Source organism: Thermobia domestica, chromosome 15, assembly GCF_964235325.1.
Source record: "Thermobia domestica chromosome 15, izTheDome1.hap1.1, whole genome shotgun sequence".
Classification (NCBI taxonomy): Eukaryota; Metazoa; Arthropoda; class Insecta; order Zygentoma; family Lepismatidae; genus Thermobia; species Thermobia domestica.
This window is the reverse complement of record NC_137468.1, coordinates 5,135,457-5,153,698: the sequence shown is the minus strand read 5'-3', so window position 1 is coordinate 5,153,698 and position 18,242 is coordinate 5,135,457. Positions and strand designations below refer to the sequence as shown.

The 18,242-nt window shown below is 35.5% G+C and overlaps 1 protein-coding gene across 1 annotated transcript in view; it reads left to right on the top strand.

Moving 5' to 3' along the window:
• Nucleotides 1-18,242, top strand: part of LOC145672047 (phospholipid-transporting ATPase ABCA1-like) — a 242,611-nt gene that overhangs the window by 184,848 nt on the left and 39,521 nt on the right. The window contains exons 33-37 of the mRNA XM_081741259.1: nt 2,540-2,717; nt 6,419-6,534; nt 10,013-10,157; nt 13,003-13,126; nt 17,812-17,954. Of these exons, the coding sequence (XP_081597385.1) occupies nt 2,540-2,717; nt 6,419-6,534; nt 10,013-10,157; nt 13,003-13,126; nt 17,812-17,954 (706 nt within the window). The remainder of the gene's footprint in view (nt 1-2,539; nt 2,718-6,418; nt 6,535-10,012; nt 10,158-13,002; nt 13,127-17,811; nt 17,955-18,242) is intronic.

Sequence of the window (18,242 nt, the reverse complement as noted above, 5' to 3'; positions counted from 1 at the left end):
GGCTTTCCGAAAGAAAGAATTACGTATCATACACATTTTTTTTAACACCACAACAACCATATTCATCACTAAGAAGAACACCTATGAAGCACAAAAACAACAGACAAACACTATCACAGAACATCTTTTTACATTCTCCGTTTTCTTCTAAGCAGTTTTCCGCACCACTTGCATATGTTTTACGTTTTATGCTCCATTTGCGAATGTTTCATGTTCGTAGTTCTCTTCTAAGCAAAGTACCGCAGTATTTTCATATGTTTCATGTTTCTGTACTTAGGTGGTAAGCAATGATTTGTAGAGCGTTATGTGTTAAAAGACCGTTGGTACGTCAATCGAATTTTGCAGCACTAGTAAGCAGGTTGCAAGTGACATTTGTTTAGTTGACTTGTATCAAAAAGTCATTGTTTTCTAAGACAACGGTTGTTCAGAACGAAGAACAAGTGTTTATATACATATTTTGTGACAGTGTCGATAGTTATTCTATATAAAGAATTCATTTTAGGACGACAGAAAGACCGTTAGAAGCCTAAAGCAGTGAACCAAGGAAATATTAAGTGGAAAAGTATCGTTAGTTCCATATCTCCAATTTCATCACCAAACAAACTGTGCTTTCAGTGGAAAGTTATCTTTGTTGTTCGGAATAACAGTCAGTGGCATATAAAATCGTTATTATTGCAGTCGAAACCATACAGTATTACTTCGAGTAATATTAAACGTTCAGTTAACACATGTTATAATCCGTGCATATTGGAATTATCTCGAAAATGAAATGAAATGAAATCTTTAAGTTTTACGTCCTACGGTTATGCCGGTTAGGCTAAAGGAGACGGTGATGATGAGTAATGAATGAAATGGTGGAATGAAGAAAATGGGAGGAAACGAGAGAACCCCGAGAAAACCCACGCACACTGTGTTTGTCCACCACAAAGTTCACTTGGCGGGGGCTGGGATCGAACCCGGGACCCCAAGCACCAGAGGTGAACGCTCTACCACTGAGCCACTGCGGCCCTGGAATTATCTCGAATGGCTAGAATCACTAAAGTAAAGTGAGGAGAGTAATTAGCGCCATCTTTGGTTTGGATTTGGACACCAAGTAATTCATATCAATATACCATCTTCAACAGTGGTTGTGATTTCCAGTATGGACCGCGGCAGATAAATCCATACTTTTCATTCATACCGAAAGAGCACATACGACATTACCAATCATGAAAAGTAAGCAAATCAATAAAGTAATTTGAGAGCATTAAAGATTAATTAAATTATTAAAAATTACTTACATCAGGTCATTTAGGTATTCATTAAAAATTATATTTATATTTTAACAATTACAATATTTTTGGAAAGCGGCATTTAATAACATTTCTTGTCTAATCAGTATTTTGTACCTATAATTGTATGTCATATGTAGTAGTTAGTTACCTTCTCAGAAATTAATGATTATCAGTATATATATATATATATATATATATATATATATATATAGATAGATAGATAGATAAATAGATATACAGTATATCCATAGGTAATATCTCTATTACTTTATATTTATGTATGATTACCCTGCGTTCACCTATTTTATCCTGCCACCTAAATATTTACAGTACACCGTCCTTGGATGACAGTAATGGGCTAATACCAGGTATATTTGCTACTTATTTGCGATAGTAAAATGTAGGAAACTACTAATAACCCATACGCACTACACAAGACAGTTTATGGTGAATGTTAGGTATAGTTTCTCCCAGCTTACATCTGGTTTACATCATATGCGAGGGATAGTCAAAAACGTTTTAATTATCACCTTGAAAAAATTTTCAGCATATATATGAGGTTTGGGCCTGGGATGTTTTTTTATCATTTCACTTTGACAGTGCAACGTAGGGGGGAGAGGAGAAGGGAGAATACAAAAATAAATAAAACTTGGTAACTCTTGAACCACGAGACCGATCTCGATCAAATTTTCAACATAAAATTCAGTCTCTGAAGTTGGGGGAGGGATATATATATATATATATATATATATATATATATATATATATATATATATATATATATATATATATATAAATGATCAGAAATGACCGATATTAGTGTCGAATCCATAGTTTTCGGGGTTGCTGAGACGAACAGTGATAATCCCGATGCCGTGTCATTTCAACCGAGCGAAGCGGGTAATCAGCGCTAGTTCAAAATAAAAACACTGAGAATGAAAACTTAGTGTAGCTTTATATTCTTTGAGAGACACTAAAAGTGTCATCGACATTGGTTTGGCTGATTATCCGAGAGCATATATATACGCAGTCTATTTTTTATTTGGCAACACCGTACCTGCACTGGAATACTGCATCTCGTGAGATAAGCGAAGTCAAGGAGAACTGGATCTGGATGTCAAAGGAAAGGTAATTGTAATTGCATCGTGTTATCTGGAATCGTGTTATTCTTTTCATTAGTACTCACGTATAGTTCTAGTCCATTAGTACTTGTTAATGCTTTTCCACTTTTCGATATGAATTATGCTCTCATTTTTCTCTTGCAGGATAGAAACGGGAATTACTCTTCTTCATGCTGTTGCTGTGTTGTTTGCGATGAGCTTTGTTTCGGCATCGGTTATAGTAGTAATTGTTGAAGAAAGAGCATCTAAATCAAAACATTTGATGTTTGTCTCTGGTGTTAATCCAGCGATTTACTGGCTGTCGTGTTATTTTTGGGATATGGTGAGTACTTTTTCTTGTCACTCGATTTTTAACATTAGATTCTTTGTGAAAGCAATGAATATATGTGAATGAAATTAAATCTTCCAGTTTGATGTCTGACTACTATGCCCTGTAGACTAAAGGAAACGGATGAGTAATGAAAGGGAATGATTATGAGGCAATTAGTGGAATGAAAATGTGAGAGGAAAGGGAAATCTCACGATAAAGATGTTTTGTGCCGCAACTCACGAAAGCAGATGTGAGCACTTTACCATTAAGGCACTATGCCCCCCTGTGAATACGTTTAGATGAGGTTACAATACGATTGAAAGAAACATTGTAGAACTGTACTTCTCTTCTCAAGAAAATAATTCCAAATTTTAAATGAATTTATAATTTAATAGTTGGTGACTAAATATTCGGCAATATACAGGGTGTTAGAAAAATGTGTTACAGTATTTTGGGAACATTCCTCACATCAAAATAAGAAAGAAAAAAAGAGTTCATATAGACCTGTGCTCGAAAGTGGATAGTTTCAAAGTTATAGGATGCCGAAATCGTGAAACAAGTGAACTTCAAAAGTTCATAGCTCCACTAGTACGGAGAGGAACTGGTATATGAACTATCCAAATATCCATATTTAAGAATGCTCCAGTACTTGCACACCAATTTTTAGAGAGGTAGGTGGAGAGTGATCAAGTACTCCCAAACAGCCTCTCTAAAAATGATTGTGCAAGTACCGGAGGTTCTGAAAGTTGGATATTTGGATAGTTCAATATACTAGTTCCTCAGTGATGTCTTGACTCGACTATAATCGGTCCTATAGTAGTGGAACTATGGATTTTTACAAGTTCACTTTTTCACGTTTTCAGTACCTTATAACTACGAAACTATGCATTTCCAACCACAGATCCATATTAACTTCTTTTCTTATTTTGATCTGAGGACTCTATTTCCAAAATATTGCAACAAAATTTTTGTAACACCCTGTATATATATGTGAAGATGAATACCTACATTCATATTAATCTATACATAACAATTCAGTTTTAGGTGGAACCGAGGGTAGACAAAATAGATAGCTTTTACTACAAAGGAAAAGCTGCTAGTTGACCTTCTTTGGAACTTAATTATCGTCTTAGTTTAACCGTATGTGTGGGCATTATGAAATCGAACGAACGCTGTAATAGCAAAAAATGCTGTCTTAAATCTTCTGTAGGACAGTGGGAGAGCGCTTATGTCTGGTGCGTGGGGTCCCTGGTTCGATTCCCGGACAAGAAAGTTTGTGGTGGACAATATCGTGTCCGTGGATTTTCTCGGAGTACTCCCTTTCCTCCCATATTCTCATTCCACCAATTCTTCCATCATTCACTTGCTTTCATCATCGTCTTCCTTAGCCTAACAGACATAATCATGAGACGTTAAACTACAAGATTTTCAATTTCATCTTTTGTGGAGCTTAATCATTAAATTGGCTGTATATCTAGTATTATGAAAAAGTCAGCATGTCATAGTAGAGAAAGTGCTATTTTGACCTTCTCTAGAACTTAGCCATTGCCTTAGTTCTGTTGTATGTCCATGCCACTATGAAGGGAGAAGTGTGTTGTACTAGTAAAATGTTATATTTCTCTGAAATGTAATCATTTGCATAGCTTTGCTGAATGTCTGTGGACCATGAACAGGTTTTGTGAGGAAGTAAGTAATATGTAAGTACTTACTCTAAATTTTTCACATACACATTCAACAGCTCTTATATAAAACAAACAAAATTCAACATAGTTAAACTTTGAATTATCTACCTGCTTGGTTTGGTCACGTAGGCTATTATTAAAATATAGCAAATAAAAATAAATTAGAAAACTTCATACTCACCGGAAAGGTCCGCCAAAAAACTAAGTAGTACTTCCGAGGAAGACAATCCTCATCCTCAGCTTGCTTGCATTTGAAGAAATGTTAGAAAAATAAACACACTGCTGAACAAGACTGTACTTATTTAATATAAAAACGCATTTACACGTGACGTTTAGATCTTCTAGCCAAGATCCTCATCAGACGTACACTCTGATGAGGATCTTGGCTAGAAGATCGAAACGTCACGTGTAAATGTGTTTTTATATTAAATAAGTACAGTCTTGTTCAGCAGTATGTTTATTTTGCTGATTTTATTCGCAAGACGTATGACTATGATTGTGTGTCAGAAGAAATGTTATAAAAGTAAAAACACATAGGAAGATAAAAGGGATAAATAAAGTTGGAAGTAGATATAGATTTCACGTGAAAATTAAACTACGGCACCTGAACCATTATACCCCACTATGAAGCTAGAAACTGTACACTGTTTTATGTTTACTGTTATTATTTCTATTTCTTTCCAATCGATTGTGAAAAATAAATCACTCTAAATGGGCTTAATTTCACCTTTGTCAAGATTAAGAGCAAAGTTTAATTTATGAATGTAAAAAGTCTCCTTGATTTTAAGTTCAGTCGTAGTTTTTGCTTTCTCCATTAAACGTACATTAGCAGTACTATGTTTATTCTTTGTACATTCTATTTTATTTATTCTTTTCACAGTCCTACATAATTTTACCTTTATAACCTTTCTTCACACTTAAGAAGCTAAGGATGAAGACCATGTTCCGCGAAAGTACTACTTAGTTTTGGGGGGAGGGGAACTTTGCGATTGAGTATGAAGCTTTCTAATTTATTTATTTATTATCATCACCGCTTGCAATTTGTACCTGTGTAGAATGTTGTTACTGATAGGTTGGTCACCTGTATATACAGTGTCCGTCAAAAGAAATGTATACACGCTTTAACGAACAAAAATTCTCTATTGTGTGTTAGTGCTAAATTTAATTATACTTGACAAGTTTAATACAAAGTAGAATGGAATACAATACATGTTTCGTGCATTATGTAACACTCTTATGTGGCAGACATTTCTAAAGTGGTAGCCGGAGAAGCAGGACTTATACAAATTTTTATTCGTTTCGTCTTCACATACACTCTCATTGGCTGGAGCATCATCATGACGTACAGTATAAGCAAAATCTGTGAGTATGTTATCACTCTGGTTCCCACGGATGACGTTTAAACGTGAATAAAGAGTCCGTTGTAACGTAAAATGAAAGAAAATGTAGAAATGGAAACTAAACGCACATCTCTAAGTCCATTTCACAAAATGAAATGAATGTTCTCAAAATTGGTTCATAATAAAGATCACTGTAATTTTTACACTTAAATTACTAGTTTGGAATGGACATACGTTTCACAAATGTCAAGCGTGCACTGGCCATTTTGTTTCACTTGTGAACGCGGCATTGAACCTCCGGGTTCCATAGGCCATAGAGTTAGTTAGTTAGTTAGTTAGTTAGTTAGTTAGTTATCATTCGTCATTAGGTCACCTGTTACAGTCATGGAAGTAGCGACATCTGTTGAGGAAACACCGTACTACATATTGTAATGATAATACTATTCAACTTCGAAAACAGTGCGTAGATTCCATGTATTCAGTTGGGTATAAATTTATATTTTTGACGGACTTTATGTTAAAGCAAAGATGCTGATACTCATGTGAACCTGTTTTTACTGAAGTTTAGAGTTCACTAAATTCGATACTCATATTATTTCTAGTTCTTAGCTGTTGCTTATTATAAACTAACATTAAGGTAATTAGCAGTAAAAATTGAAGCTAATTTCAATAATTTTTGTTTTATTTTCAGTGCAGCTACACTCTGACTATGTTCCTTTGTATTTTTATTTTCCTTATTTTGAACGAGAAAGCTTACACTGCATCATTGAATTTGCCTGGAGTAGTTTTCTTATTATTCTTTTACGGGTAAGTTGCTTTTGCGTTACTTATATTTTCAATATTCTATATACGTTATTGGAAATCATACATTGATATCGAAGCCGTTATTATCGATATTGTGTTAATTTCGTCGGGTGTACTAAATAAATATGTAGAGAGATAAAGATCCATTTATATATATATATATATATTGTTGAGGAATTAGAGTTAAATGAATTTATATTTTAAAAATCGATAATAATTGGCTCAAATAAAGACAAATAAATGCAACAAAATTAAAGATAAAATTAAAAGACAAGAAGTTACAAAACGCAAAATTAAGTAAAAGAAAATACATTTCAAAATTATTGTACTGTTGTCCATGTTATTGTTTTGGTTTTATGTAAGATGTAAATACAGACATGTGAATTTGCAATGTTTTGATGACGAAGGACAACAAAAGAAGTAATGCAGAGTAAGAACTATTGTGAGAGTCGTTGTAAAATTTATTTTGTTATTTATTTGTTATTTGTTAACATCAACACAAATTTTAGGATGTGGCAAAACTGTCAGATTACGGAGGTAGACGTCTGGAGATTTTGTCTATTTGATGATCATTGCAGAAATGTGAATTTCGGCAATGAGATAAGCAAACACGTGGAGTGACGTGAAGCAAGGTGGCAGTTTGGAAACTGACATGTTAGAAATAAGTACCCTACCAAGATTGGAAGGAGATCATTCGAAGAAGAGATTCCCAGATGTTTATTCGAAGAAGAGCTTTCTAAAATGATCATTCGAGGAATAGCTTTCTAAGGACTATTATTCAACAAGATTTATTTTGAGAGAGTTAGTTGTCGAAGGACAGTCACTAGCTATGGTGAACTAGTCTTCAGTATAATTCTACGACTAGTCAACGTTCTAAAATCTTGATAGCATTATCATTACAAGTGAGTGGAGTTAGCTCTGCTGCACCTTGCTTCCTGAGGACCATCATCAACATCGATTCAGAAGATATGTGTTTGCTATCTGATTATCGTTGTCAAATAGAGAAAATAGTCAGACTTTGCGGATTGTGATCTGATAATGTTTTGTACATTCTCTACACAACACACAGTACACTTTAATAACAAAATACTTTACTGAAAATACAAATGTTTATTAATTAAACTTGGCCTGTGTTTATTTTCATGAAATTAGTTACTGAATTTTCCCGTACATTATAGAGAATGTTCGGAGGACAATCTCCCTGCGTTTTGAGCTACGCATTTGCTATAGAAGGCACACGAAGGGGAGTTGACAATATATATATATATATATATATATATATATATATATATATCTGTAGATAGATTTTTAATGCTCTTTTTGATCGCACATAGAGTGTTCAAAAAGTCACCCAACCCATAGAGATACAGCAAAGGATGTTGAAAGTGGCCACCATCCTTCACACATGTGCATCCTTCTGTTCATGTTCCTGAACATTTTAGAGCGTTGGACGTGAAATGTCCTCCACAATTGATTCAATGTTGGTCTGCATTTCTTCCAAAGTATGCGGATGGGTTCTGTAAGCTGCTGTTTTTAGATGTCGTCATAGAAGAAAGTCCACTGGAGTGATGTTGGGAGAACCGGTTGACCACAACTACTTGGAAATGATGCGCCCTGTTTACACCGCTTTCAAATATTATGCCGTATTATAAATCACTCAGACTAGACAAGCTGCGCGCAAGGACTTCTGTGTACTATTCGTCACACTTCGAAGATGCATTTTCCGCAGGACAACTTAATTTGATATTGTATACTGTACATACAAGAAAATAAACAACGAACAAAAATATATATATAAAAACAATATGGCTGTACTGATTTTCGTCAGTTTGTCCTCGGCCTTCCACTTCTTTCTTCCAGCAAGGTGTAAACCAAGCTGCTGGGGTACTGTACTACAACTTCCTCTCCTCATCTGCAACAAAAGAAAAAAGATTAAATATTTGCGTAACTTTTTGGTCATTCTTTCTCCCTAGATATATGCATATTACTTAGTCTCATCATAAATATTGTCCCAACTTTTGAGGGTGTCTGTACTACAAGCGAGTGACGTCAAGAGCAGTATCGCGAAGCGTGAGTCTTTGTTGGGTGAGCTGAAGAAGTGTAAAGGTGTATTCGAGATGGAATGGGGCGAGTATGAATATCATATGGATCTGATAGCGTTGCATAAGGTACACAAATCACCAGGGTAGATTTTCAAAACCCTCTAGAAGCTACAAATTAGTAAACAGTTCGTTTCTATCGAGCGCTTTATTTTGAGACTGGAACTGTGAAAGATCACGTGCAGCAAAGAAGTCCATGCACAGTACGAACACAGGCACTTGTGAAAGCAGTAGAGACGCGTGTCCGACGAAATCCAGTTAGGAAATAGTTAGTTATGGCTCGTGAGTTAAAGATATCGAAAATGTCTGTCTCGCACGTTAAGCAGTGAACTAGGACTCCATGCTTACAAGCAACTCAAAGGGCATCTCCTAAAAATGGACTCAAGCGCCAGTCTCCTACAAGCAAAGCGCTTACTTAAGCGTTATGCAGCAGATGACTACTGCCGAATCCTTTTCACTGATGAAAAGATTTTCAGTGTTGAGGAGACTTTCAATGCCCAAAATGACCGGATATATACAAAATTCTCTAGAGAAGCTGGTGAAAAGGCTCCAAGGATTCAGAGGGGTAGTATCCTTCCTCAGTCATTGTGTGGTGGGTTGTGAGCTTTGAAGGTACAACGGATCTCCATTTCTGTGAAAATGGGGTTAAGACGTCAGCCAAACTGACCAGGAGACTGGCTTGGGAGACTAGTCAAGAATCTCACCAACACCCTTTTCCATGGACAGAACTGGAGCTTCCAGCAAGATTCAGTTGCAGCACACAGATCACGGACATCCCAGCAGTGGCTGGAGGCAAATGTACCGGACTTCATTTCTGCTTGAGATTTGCCTTTGCAAGTCCAGACATAAGTCCTTTGGACTCCAAATTGTGGTCCAAGCTTCAGGAGATGACTTGCAAGAAGAAACACTCCAATTTGAAAGTTTAAAGCGGTCTGTTCAGAAGACAGCTGCAGATTTTCCAGTTGATGGGCTGCGTAATGCAATTGATGAGTGGCCACAAAGACTTATGAACTGTGTGCATGCTGATAGTCGTCCATATTTGAATAACTATTTGTGGTTTTGGTTCATAAGGCGTCCATGTAACTCATGTTATTAGGATATTAAAATATCTCTAACCATTTTGTGTCAATGTATTTAAAACTTTGAGGCAGTATTTATGGTAAGTCTAGGTATACTGTATATAAAGCAACTGGTTCTTCCAACCTCATTTACATCCTTTACTTATCAAGTTACTATGGTAGTTTTATTGTACCACAAATATTCTTATAGAACGAAGTTCGACGACTTGAGACGTCCATCCTACAAAAATATTTCTAATAAAATGAAACCCTGTCTTCATTTATTATATATATATTTTTTAAATTTATATATATAATTTCCAGGTGGTCTTCTATTCCTTTGATGTATCCAGCAAGTTTCGTGTTTTCTGTGCCAAGTACAGCGTTTGTGTTTTTGGCTTGTGCAAACATCATCGTTGGAATAGTGAGCACACTGTCTACCTTCATTCTGGAAGAGCTGGATGATGAGGTAAGAACTGTGAAGGCATCAAACAGTTTCAAAATCATTTAGTGGAACAAATTTATGTCTAATAATCTCCACGTCAAATTCCAATATAATGAATCGGAGTGTTGCAGAAATGTATAGAATATTTCAGTATTTCATGTGAAATTTACGAGGAAAAACCCAAAAGAAACCGAACTTTCGTTCTAATAATAATAATAATAATTTATTACGTTTTCTACAAAAAATTTTCAGTCTCCTTAAAAGTACTTACTCTCTATTAAATGCGATTCATTTCTCCAGTCTTCTTTCTCACTGTTTCAAGCACCTCTGGAACTCTTCAACTTTGATATCGTTCAGTGCGTTCTGCGATATTCTTTTTACAGTCTACACCATAAAAACACTTTCCTTTTAGATTTTATTTAATTCTCGGAAACTGTCATTGTGTTGGTCAAAATGTTTGGATCACTTTCAATCAGATTTTTCAAGCCCTGGTTCAAATTCAAGCGAATGATTTTGATCTTGTGTGAGCAGGCGAGAAGCAGACTAACGGCAACACGTCTTATTTGCAAAACCTCACGTTGGCACGAGCTCCAACTCACTCCTGTCTATTTTGAAATATAGTTGATCATGAAACGATGATCCTCGTTGATTTTTTGGCAGATGTTTCGATGTTTTCGTCGCTTCGAAATGACGTGCATGATCTTATGATCTTCAAGAGTCATCTCACTACATTTAAAGGATCTAAACCACTCAAAAAATTGTATGCGGTTCATAGTATCCTTCTTGAAAGGTGTACTGTTAAAGCATTTGGTAAGTTTTCGTTTTTCCAAGTAGGCAGCATAATTTCAAACACTCTTTGTTCTTTTGAATCTGCCGTAACGATTTTGCAGGCGGCAAACGAGAACAGTTGAGAAAAACAATAATACGATCAAATGTTAACCTCCTACGCAGACGCCGCTTAGCCAACTGATTTGGGAAGGTATCTACTAGATCCACCTAGCGGGAAAACTCTCTATTATGCCTAGGAACAGTGGCGCTCTTTGAATCCGGTTTCTTTTGGATCTCCTCCTCGTAACTGTCAGTTTCATCAGTAATAAATAGATTGATGTAAATTTAACCAGGGGTACTTACGGAAAGCTCAGTGAAACCAATAACTTGCATTTGGAGTAAAATAACACATAAATCTTCGATCCACGTTGATTGAATCGTTAGATCGGTTAGTACTTAGATCAAAATAGAAGAAAGAATGAACTTACAAATAAGAGATTAAATGAAACTAAATATATATTAATTTCTTAGTGTACAAAAGATGCAAAATTGTAAAGAAATCTTTCCTTTAAGTTCTTAATTAATGTCTTTTCATACAACTGCTGGCTGTCATTTGTTTTCGACTGAAATCACAATACTTTTATAATTAAATTTTGGTAAATATGCAGGTATACTATTTTTCTTGCTGTTTTATGTTGTTTCAAAACTAAACTTCATTTCTTTGAAAGAATAACAACAGAAGATCGAAACATTTGGCGATTTTGAAAGGGTTTTCTTTATAACAAAACTTGTGTTAATGTTGTAATTATTTTTTGAAAATTATTCATTATGAGCTTGTTTCGTACGTAAATTAACGACAAACGATTTTGTTAAAGAAATGTATTGTTCAATGTAACCAGTTACTGCATAATACATTTTAAAATGCTTTGTATGAGGGTAAGTCAAAAATTATCTGCAATTTTGACGTAACTCTTCTTGCATTGCTGATATTGACCTCTGCCCTTGTTTATTTTATTGTATTGCTGTTGTTGTTATGCTATGAAAGTTCGTCCCTAATCCCTCCATTCGTCTTCCTTTTGTTGCAGATAGATCATGGCCGCCTCATTAGAAGTTTGCACGAAAGATGAACAACGGCCAGTGCTTGAGGTCCCGGGTTCGATCCCAGCCTCCTTCAAGTGAACTTTGTGGTGGACAAACACCGTGCTCGTGGGTTTTCTCGGGGTTCTCCCGTTTCCTCCCACTTTCTTCATTCCACCATTTCACTCATCTCTCATCATCACCGTCTCCTTTAGCCTAACCGGCATAACCGTGGGACGTAAAACTTAAAGATTTCATTTCATGAAGAACGAGCAGTGATCCGGTTTTTGTGGTTAGAAGGTGTATCAAGGGCCACAATCCATCAAAGATTTTCAGCACAATACGGAAACGGAGTGTCTACGAATGGATTGAACAATTCAAGAATGGCCGCACAAGTGTTACGCACGAGGAAGGAGGCAGACGACCAGGCCACAAATGATGATAACATTGAGCGTGCACGTGACATGGTTGTGTTAGATAGACGAGTGACTATTGATGAAGTGGTGCATCGTCTGGAAATTAGTCATGGTTCTTGATACACCTTCCAAACACAAAAACCGGATCACTACTCGTTGTTCCTCTTTGGTGCAAACTTCTAATGGAGCTGTCATGATCTATCTGCAACAAAAAGAAGACAAATGGAAAAATTAGGATCAAACTTTCATAACGTGACAACAAGAGCATAATAATAAAATAAACGAGGACAGAGGTTAGTGTGAACAATTCACGAAAAGAAGAGTATGGCAAGAGGTCAGTATGTCAAAATTGGTATTTACATACTTTGTGATTTTTTTTTTTTTTTTTTTTTTTTTTACAGAGATACAAAATTAAAATGGTTTTTTGATGCTTGTGATAGTCGTATTCTAATAGTTTTTCTTTTTTTGAAATTTACATGTTAATCTCAGTAATTAGTTTAAATATAATTCATGTCGTTACAATAGCTTCGATAACCAAACTTGTTATAGTTTTTCGAAATGTTTAAGGAATAATTTTAAAAATTAAAGACTTTTTTTTCTTATTTTAGGAATTGAATTACATTGCCTCTATTATTAGAGAAGTGTTTACAATTTTCCCCCACTTCTGTCTTGGGTATGGTCTAATGATTTTGGCGACCAAGTTTTTTATAATGGAATCTATGGCATTTGGAGGTAGGTTGGGTGCAAACGTAAATTTGATTCAAAAATTAGAATAGTGTTGTTTCCGCGTAAATGCTTAAAATGTCATTAGCTTGAATAAATTTTTCAAGGAATACAATCAGTTCGTATGTGTTATGCTCTGAGCAGATAATAAAAGGTAGATGTATGTTGAAGGTGTGATCAAAAAGTAAGGTGAATGTAGTATTACAGTGCCATCTATCAATGTTGTATCCATTTCAACTAGTAAGCCCGGTAGCCTAAGCCTTTGGTACAGTCAGTGTCGAGTTTGAACGAGTTGCGACATGTTAGTTGGCTCCCAGAGGCAGAAGAGTGAGGACCTGATAAGAGTATCTGTTACGCGCCAACCTTAAGTTTTGTTCTAAGCTGCATACAAATGACAAAGAAGTTCACGGAATGTCAAAATTAGTGTATGGCGATGAAGCGGTGGCATTGAAGACTGTTTACAAGTGGTATGAACGATTCAAAAGCGGAAAGAAATCGGTTGAAGACGAGCAACGATCGAGACGTCCTTCAACGCGAAAACAGATGAAAACGTGCAAAAAGTGGCACAAATGATTTGTTCAAACAGGCGAATGACTATTCGGGAACTTTCCGAAGAACTAAATATTTCGTATGAGCCCGTGAAAAAAAAAAAAAAAAAATTAACAGTCGATTAAATGGGCAAATGGCTTTTTTTCCTCACCACGAAACGCGCCGTGCCACATCTTGCTTTTGATCCGCGAGTTTTTGACCGAAAAAAAAAATATTCCTGTCTGTCTACATTTGCTGTACGATCCAGATATCGTACCATGCAACTTCTGTCTCTTCCCAAAAATTATAACCATGCTTAAAGAAAACGTTTATGACCATTTCTGACACTGAGAAAACCACAACAAAGCAACTGAACGCCCTTCCAAAAGAAAACTTTTAGAAATACGCCTATTCATGGATTCAACGTCGGGATAAGGCATTGCAAGCCAGGGACAGTACATTGAAGAAGATTAAATCAAATTCCATGTAAGCTTATTACTTCGTTTCTAATAAAATTATTCACCGTATTTTTTGATCACACCTCGCATTATAATGCACATTAAATTGTTATTTATGTTCAAATTATTAGACTTGGATGGTTGTTTATGTTTACCTATAAGAGGAAACAGTATTTACCATTGTTCAAAATCACTAATACGTTTCAGACTCTTGTTTTCTGATTTTTTTAAGGAAAATATTTAGAAGTGTACAACTTGTGCAGATAAAACGTACCTAGTCCTATGTATAGAAACTCCTTGAAATGTAGTACAATGATCGCTCATAGGGAACATCCTGCAACTCTTAGTTATCTCTGTCCGGTCTTATAATTCGAAATTAGAGTTGCCAATACCTAAATTATCAACGCACCTTCTACATCTTGTAAAAACATCTATTATCTACAATTTCCTGTCTCCACACTGATTTCCACAGTGAAAAAACTGTAATACATAGAAACAAGCAGTTTTTGTTATGAATTCAGTATCACAAGAACATGTTTTATCTCTGAGAAATGATATCCGTTGTCTAAATGTTACTATATGGCCAATATGTTATTATTCCTTGTCTAAATGTAAATGCGGATAATTAGTTCTTATAAAAGACCCTCCTTCACTTTTCATAAACTTTCGTTCCACAGTGTGAAACTTCGGTAAATTTTTAAACTATGCGAATCCTTACTAGAACTGGAAGTAGTATAGGGTGGCGCCGAGCCGACTGACACATTTCAAAGTTCAGGGCTCATAGCGAGTCACTTTTTTAACTAAAAGTTACTTTTTTTCAAGTTGGTCACTAAAAGTTACTTTTTTTAAAAAATGATCACTAAAAGTTACTTTTTTGGGAGGTAAAGTGACTTTTTCGTGTGATTTATGTTTTGTGCATTGGCAGTTTTTTTTTAAGAAAAATATAAAAATAAATGGAAAAAGGCAGAAACTTGTTACACAATACTCTTCTGAAAGCTTCAGTACTTGCTGCCACATGTCAGTTTTATTCTCACTTCAGCTTTTATTCTTTCTAAAATACAGTGGATGGTTAAGCTCTCAGAGTGGGGTTGAGAACCTTTCTGTGTCGATTCTTTCTTCTATCATAATAGTCTTTTAGTTTTCTCTCCTAATAGTTAACGCTCCGCACAACGTTGTGTGTGTGTGTGTTTGTGTGGTTCATCATGTTCGTCTTCTGTTATGCTTGTATGTTCTTAAGAGTAGGTGATGAATTTGAATATTTCATGACTTTGAGAACTCTCAGTGCTAAGATAAATATAATGTCTGGGATGAAGAAATTCGGAAATAGGCCAGAACTGGTTCCACTTACTCAGAAGTTTCTTACATCTGCTAAGTCTGCTTACCGTAACTACAAAGCATACTTAGAAAACCTAAGAAAGAAGAAAGCTCAAAAAGAAGAAGTAAAGAAGAAAAGATGAAACTAAACAACAAACAAAGAGAGGTGATGGAGAAATTGACAAAGGAAAAAACGGGCATGATGAGATTTTGGCCACTTTTTGGTCACTTTTTCGTGTGCTTTTGGTCACTTTTCAGCTATTTACAAGAGACCAGACCACTATGAGCCCTCAAAGTTGAATATTGCGCATGCACGATAGCTTGGAGTGAGTTGCGAATGAGGGATAGAAAGTAGATAGGAAGCCATTTCATAAGAACACTGCAAGAGTCACAATGAACCTTTAGCGTAATGGCAGGTAACAATGAAATGTCTGAGCAATCACTGCACTTTTAGTAACTGACTTCGTTTCGTAGTGAGTACGAACATAGAAAACATACTGTTTAAGGCGATGACTATGGTAACTGTTACGGTATTCCTGTAAAATGGCATCCTGTTCTCTTCCAATCTTTCACCCGTAATCCACTCCAAGCTATCGTACCTGTGCAATATTTAACTTTTAAACGTGTCAGTCGGCTCCGCGCCACCCTGTACATCTGTAACTTCTGGTTACAATACAGGGATAAGATCAAAGATAGAACTTTTTTTCTCGGACGCCTAATTATATCAAAATGCCACTACTCTCAATCTCTTACTATTCTTGCTCAATGGCAATTAATACTGAAACCGGAAGTAGTGGTTAGCTTGGTTTCTACTACCCCTGGTTGCGTTAGAGGAATAAAGTCAGAGAGGAAACATATTCTTGCGTTACTGAATCCATGTCAAAAATTGCTTGTCGCTATCTATTACTTTTTTTTTTTTTTTTTTTTTTTTTTTTTTTAAGCTGTGGAAATCAGTGTTGAAACAGGAAATCATGGATTTCTATACTTTTGCTTTTGAATAGATAGATAAAAGACAAATTCTGACCAAAGCATATACTGGCTAATAAATAATAGCGTTTCAGTTTCGACAAAGTATCTTTGCCTTCATCAGAATGTGTTTGATGAAGGCAACGATGCTTTGCCAAAACTCTAACGCTATTATTTATTAGGCACTATATGCTTTGGTCAGAATATATCTTTGATTGTATACAAGAAGTTCCAAATCCAGAATGAGTGGTATTCAGGGATAAAAGTCGAAGCAAAACTCATTCTTCGAACGCTGAATTCTTGTCGAAAACCCGTATCTCGCTATCTCAATACCATTTTTGCTCTATGGCGATTAACGCGTTGAAACCGGAAATGGTTGGCTTCTGCTACTTCCGGTGTGACTTACAGCGTTAATGGAGTAGGTGAAACATATCGTAATCGGAGCTTCCGTCTTGTATTTTGGTTAGTCCCCAAGAAGAAATCTGACTTTCATTTAATGTCATACGGGTTATATCGAAATAACCGGAATTGCACTTAAACTATGGAAAAATCGGAATATTACATATTTTATAAAAATATATTTCTAAATCAAGTAAGGTAATTACTTCACTTGAGCTTTCCAAGTGTAGTATGTGAGACCCAAGTCAACATTTTGGATGTATGGAATTAAGTACTTCACTAAATATTATTTTGTATGAATTAGATAATTACTCAGAGAAAGAATAACATTATTGATTCAGTTTTCCACGATTTTGAAGACCGTGGAAAAATATGATCAAAAATTTATGGGTGTTTATAATTGTTGATAGTGTAGACATAATATCGAAGAATATAGACTTCCAATGCATAAAATCGTAAATGGAAGCCAAAATGCTGAATAGTTTGGTTGTTCCAAAATTAATTCCTAATGGATGCATAAAATTAATGGTTGTGCTCTTGAGGCCACCCGAATAAAGAAATAGCAAACTGTGGTCTAAAAAGCTAGGAATATTCGGTAGAATCAGAGTTCAGTTACACGTGACCTAGCTAAATGTTTTATAAATCAAATATTTAGCCTAAATATTATGTATTTGAATTATATAAATTAAATGACTCTCCTATTAGTACAATATATATAGGGTGTCTGTAAAGTTACTGTGCACTAGAAATGTATGCTTTTGTATAAGTAATGTATGACCTGTAAACCAAATTGCATTAATACAGGGATATTTTATGATCTTCGCTACATTAACATGCAATAATGTATTCATACGTGTTTGTACGCCCGAAGAGGTTAGTTTTTAACTTACTTTATACGAAGCATTTCAAAGTAGTACTGTTTTTCAATGCCCGTGAATTTTCTGGACACCCTGTATTTTAAATTTTATTTTTGAAAGGAATAGTTTTTCTTTTTCTCTTTTTTTGTAAATAAATTATTTTTCTTTTCAGGTGTTATTGGCACTTACAATTGCTTTGCCTGGGACGTCGTTGGTAAAAATATATTTTGTATGTTCATTACTGGCGTCCTGTTTTTCCTCATCTGTTTAGCCATTGAATATAAAGTACATGAGAAATTGTGGTGTAGACGTCGGGTATGCATTAAAGTCAGTACATTGTAGGAAACATGCATTGCATTTCTTACATCTTTTGCTTTTTAGTGAAATAAAAAGTCATTTATAATCAGAAGTTGATGACTGGACTGCAGAAGCCTTTTTCCGTAAAGAGCTACAGTAGACTCCCATGTATCCGGTCCAATGTGGCGGAAGGGCAGAGGCCGGATAACAAAGAAGCCAGAGTTCTATGAATAGTCTCCTCCTTAGTCACTACAGCTTTTCCTCGTTTATCACCTATTTTCAAATCTTCACTGTAATACACTTGAA